This window comes from Condylura cristata, unplaced genomic scaffold, assembly GCF_000260355.1.
Source record: "Condylura cristata isolate star-nosed mole 26May11 unplaced genomic scaffold, ConCri1.0 scaffold00004, whole genome shotgun sequence".
Lineage (NCBI taxonomy): Eukaryota > Metazoa > Chordata > Mammalia > Eulipotyphla > Talpidae > Condylura > Condylura cristata.
In genome coordinates this window covers 304,810-305,434 of record NW_004567105.1, presented here as the reverse complement: position 1 = coordinate 305,434, position 625 = coordinate 304,810, and the positions used below count along the sequence as shown (strand labels likewise).

Here is a 625-nt window from a genome sequence, read left to right as displayed (position 1 = left end):
CCCGGTGGCCAAGAAGATCACCAGCCTCATCGCCGAGATGATCGCGCTCGACCTGCAGCCGTACTCGCTGGTCAGCAACGTGGGCTTCACGCGGCTGCTGGGCTACCTGAAGCCGCAGTACTCGCTGCCTCCCCCCTCCTACTTCTCGCGCACGGCCATCCCGGGCATGTACGACTCGGTGCGGCAGACCGTGCTGGCCCAGCTGAAGGAGGCCGAGAGCGGCGTGGTGCACTTCACCTCGGGCATCTGGATGAGCACGCAGACCCGCGAGTACCTGACGCTCACCGCCCACTGGGTCACCTTCGCGCCGCCGGCCCGGCCCCGCGGGCCGCGGGGCCACTGCTCCGCCCTCCTGGACGTGTCCCAGGTCGACTGCGACTACGGCGGCGGCAGCATCCAGAAGCAGCTGGAGGGCTGGTGGGAGGCCTGGGTGACGTCCACGGGGCTGCAGGTGGGCATCACGGTGACCGACAACCCGAGCATCGGGAAGACGCTGAGCGAGGGTGCGCGGGCCAGCGTGCAGTGCTTCAGCCACACCGTGGGCCTCATCGTGGGCGAGGCCATCCGGGGCCAGCGCATGGTGCAGAACCTGCTCAGCGCCGCGCGCAAGATCGGCGAGCGCGTG

The 625-nt window shown here is 69.9% G+C and overlaps 1 protein-coding gene across 1 annotated transcript in view; it reads left to right on the top strand.

Annotated features, from left to right (window-relative positions):
* Position 1: 1 nt before the first annotated feature.
* Positions 2 to 625, top strand: part of ZBED4 (zinc finger, BED-type containing 4) — a gene marked incomplete at its 5' end in the record, with an annotated part of 1,646 nt that continues 1,022 nt past the window's right edge. The window contains one exon of the mRNA XM_004676383.2: positions 2 to 622. Within this exon, the coding sequence (XP_004676440.1) occupies positions 2 to 622 (621 nt within the window). The remainder of the gene's footprint in view (positions 623 to 625) is intronic.